Source organism: Aphanomyces astaci (genome assembly GCF_000520075.1).
Source record: "Aphanomyces astaci strain APO3 unplaced genomic scaffold supercont1.557, whole genome shotgun sequence".
NCBI lineage: Eukaryota > Oomycota > Saprolegniomycetes > Saprolegniales > Verrucalvaceae > Aphanomyces > Aphanomyces astaci.
The window spans coordinates 1-2,489 of record NW_009798820.1 but is presented as its reverse complement, the minus strand read 5'-3'; the positions used below and the strand labels follow the sequence as shown (position 1 = coordinate 2,489).

Genomic DNA, 2,489 nt, shown 5'->3' with positions numbered 1-2,489 from the left:
TATGGGCTTATCGTACCGCCCACCAGGAGACTCTGGGAGATACTCCGTTCTTCTGCATGCACGGGAGGGATCCCGTGCAGCCCTTCCATTTGGCTTTCGCGAACCAGGAGCCGCTTTGGAAGTCAGACGAACTCCCACAATGGCGCAGGAAACAGTGGTTTACAACCAATCGGAAGCTAGTGAAAGCCCAGTTACTCCAAGGGCAGAACCGAGATGCGACCTCTCGAGACAGTCAGCGGAAAGTTGACTTCCAACCCGCAGATTCCGTATGGGTCTACCAATACTTCCATAAGACGACACACCCTGACGACATCAGAGTCCGAAAGTTCGCCTACCACTGGCACGGGCCCTACCGAATCCACTGTCGACAAGGGGAGAACACGTACCGAATTTACTTACCTACCCACCCCGACCGAGTCGTCCCTATCAACGTAGACCGGCTCAAGGCTTTCCGAGGTTATTGGACTCGCCCGTTTAACGACGAGGTCCCGGAAGGATACCAAGAGACTGATGGCTCCTGGGAGGAGGCCTGCGACGTCCTTCTGGGCGACGATCTGCTTCCAGACTCGAGCTTCATCGACCGCCTTGAGTTCGCCGACGGGGACGTGGCCTACACGAACACCCCTACGCCCATTGTCAAGGTCCTGGACAAGAGGCGCACGGCGCCCGGGGAGCCCGAATACCTGGTAAGGCATGCGGATGGAGAAACCCATTGGACCCCGCGATCTCGGCTTACCGATTACGAGTCGTTCATCTCGGAATATGAGAACCTGGAACGCTCTCACCAAGGCCTTCCTACCCTACGTCGCAGCCCCAGACTAGCGGAACTCGACGTGGAAGCCGTGGTTCGCGAGTACTAGCTACTCCGCCGGTCGGCCCGATCCTCTCTTTGGATTCCGGGAAGACTCAAAACACTGCATTTATACATGAAACACTGCATTATACAAGAACCGGACTATTCTCGCGGTCCCGGGAAAGTCAAAGGTCAACGATCACCGTCTCCTCATCGGTGTCCGTAGCGGAATTGGACAACAAGTCCACCATTTCCGGCGCAGGGAGCGTACTCTGAACCCCGGAAGCTGAAAGGGTTGTGGACGCGCCGAACGTCGTGTCCGTTTTCGGTACCGCGGTGGTGTGGGGAAGTGGGGGCGTATGCCCCGTGGGGGGAATACCCGCTGGGCGCGGCATACCACGTGCCCACTGGGACCCTTCGGGGGGATGCGAACGGTCGCCCATCACGAACGGGAAACGCCCCTGATAGACGCCGGCGCGTCGGCACTCTTCGGCCTGAGCATACAACCACGCCAACACTCGCGACACTCTCTCCCGAGAACAGTTCGCCGAATTCAAGGGGTCAAACATCTTCAACCAAAACTCCCTCAGCGAGCGCCCCTTGGGGAAGGCTACAGTGGCCATGAAAGGGGGATCGAACGGCTCCGTGCGAGAATTGGACGGAACCTCCGGCCAAAATTCCGGACCTTGCGACGACAGGTATTCCTGCACGGCTCGAGCAACCTGGACCGAGGCTATCATCTTCAAAGAGACCCCGTCGCGAAGAAAGTCCGGCCAATACGAATGGGGGTAACAAAGGCAGCGCAACAAGTCGGTCCCGTGGCGCCGAATGATGCGGTATAGGCATCCGATAATGCCCACCAATGGCCCCATGGCCATCTCGACTTCGGCATTCACTTCGGCCGACCCCCGCATGAAACGACGGCTCCAGTGCGCGAGGGCATGGTTTTCCCAGAAATCCTCGAGTTGTTCCTGGAGCTCCGCCCACAGCGAAAGTCGACGCCACGACGAATGGATAAACGACTCCTGCGCTTTGTACTGTTCCCACGGCTTCGATGACGCCACGGCCATATAGGTCGCATCAACGTCTCGGGGTAGATTCGGGTCCGCGGATGGTAAGGGAACAGCAGCGTGAACGCGGGAGACTTTTCGTTTACCGGGACGCCCTCCTGAGGCCGAGCGTTTCGCGGGACGCGAAGGGGATGGAGGTACGGGTGCCTTGGCTCCCGCCTATCCTGGGAGGGTCGAAACCTTAGCCCCCGAGTCCGGGGGGGCCTCGACAACGTCCGCCTCCGGGACTCCCGACGACGGCGTGGAAGACTCCTTCAACGCATCCCTCATGCCCGGGAGGGCCGTATTCACCCAAGCACTGAACGTCGGGCCCCGGACTCGCCCAAGCAGGGGCTCCGTCAAACCGCTCGCGGCCTTGGCAGGAAAAATGCCTACGCTCTCGTTGCAGGACTTGAAGCGATCCGGATCACTCGAGGTCCACGCCTCTATCAGCGGCGCCACGCCGGTGGCCCCGGACATCTGCAAATGTTCCGCGACCCAATCCCAAAACGAGGGGACGGCGTCCTGAAAGTGCTCGTTGGCATGCAACAAGGCTCGGGCCGACGTCCGCTCGCTCTCTTGGAACGCTTGAAGTTTCTCCTCGAGATCGTGGCTGGCCTGTTTCTCACGAAGTAACTTTTCCTCCA

The 2,489-nt window shown here is 59.4% G+C and overlaps 2 protein-coding genes across 2 annotated transcripts; one reads left to right on the top strand and one right to left on the bottom strand.

The window, feature by feature from the left end:
* Positions 1 to 56: 56 nt before the first annotated feature.
* On the top strand, positions 57 to 860 carry H257_19399 (hypothetical protein; the record flags this gene model as incomplete). The annotated part of the gene is made up of 1 exon (XM_009848546.1): positions 57 to 860. One exon carries the CDS (start codon positions 57 to 59, stop codon positions 858 to 860), a length of 804 nt encoding a protein of 267 aa, XP_009846848.1.
* Positions 861 to 978: 118 nt separating this feature from the next.
* H257_19398 (hypothetical protein) lies at positions 979 to 2,460 on the bottom strand (the record flags this gene model as incomplete). Its single annotated transcript, XM_009848545.1, has 2 exons — positions 979 to 2,022; positions 2,077 to 2,460. Coding segments are annotated over 2 exons (1,428 nt in total), but the record flags the coding sequence as incomplete, so codon positions are not given.
* Positions 2,461 to 2,489: the final 29 nt, after the last annotated feature.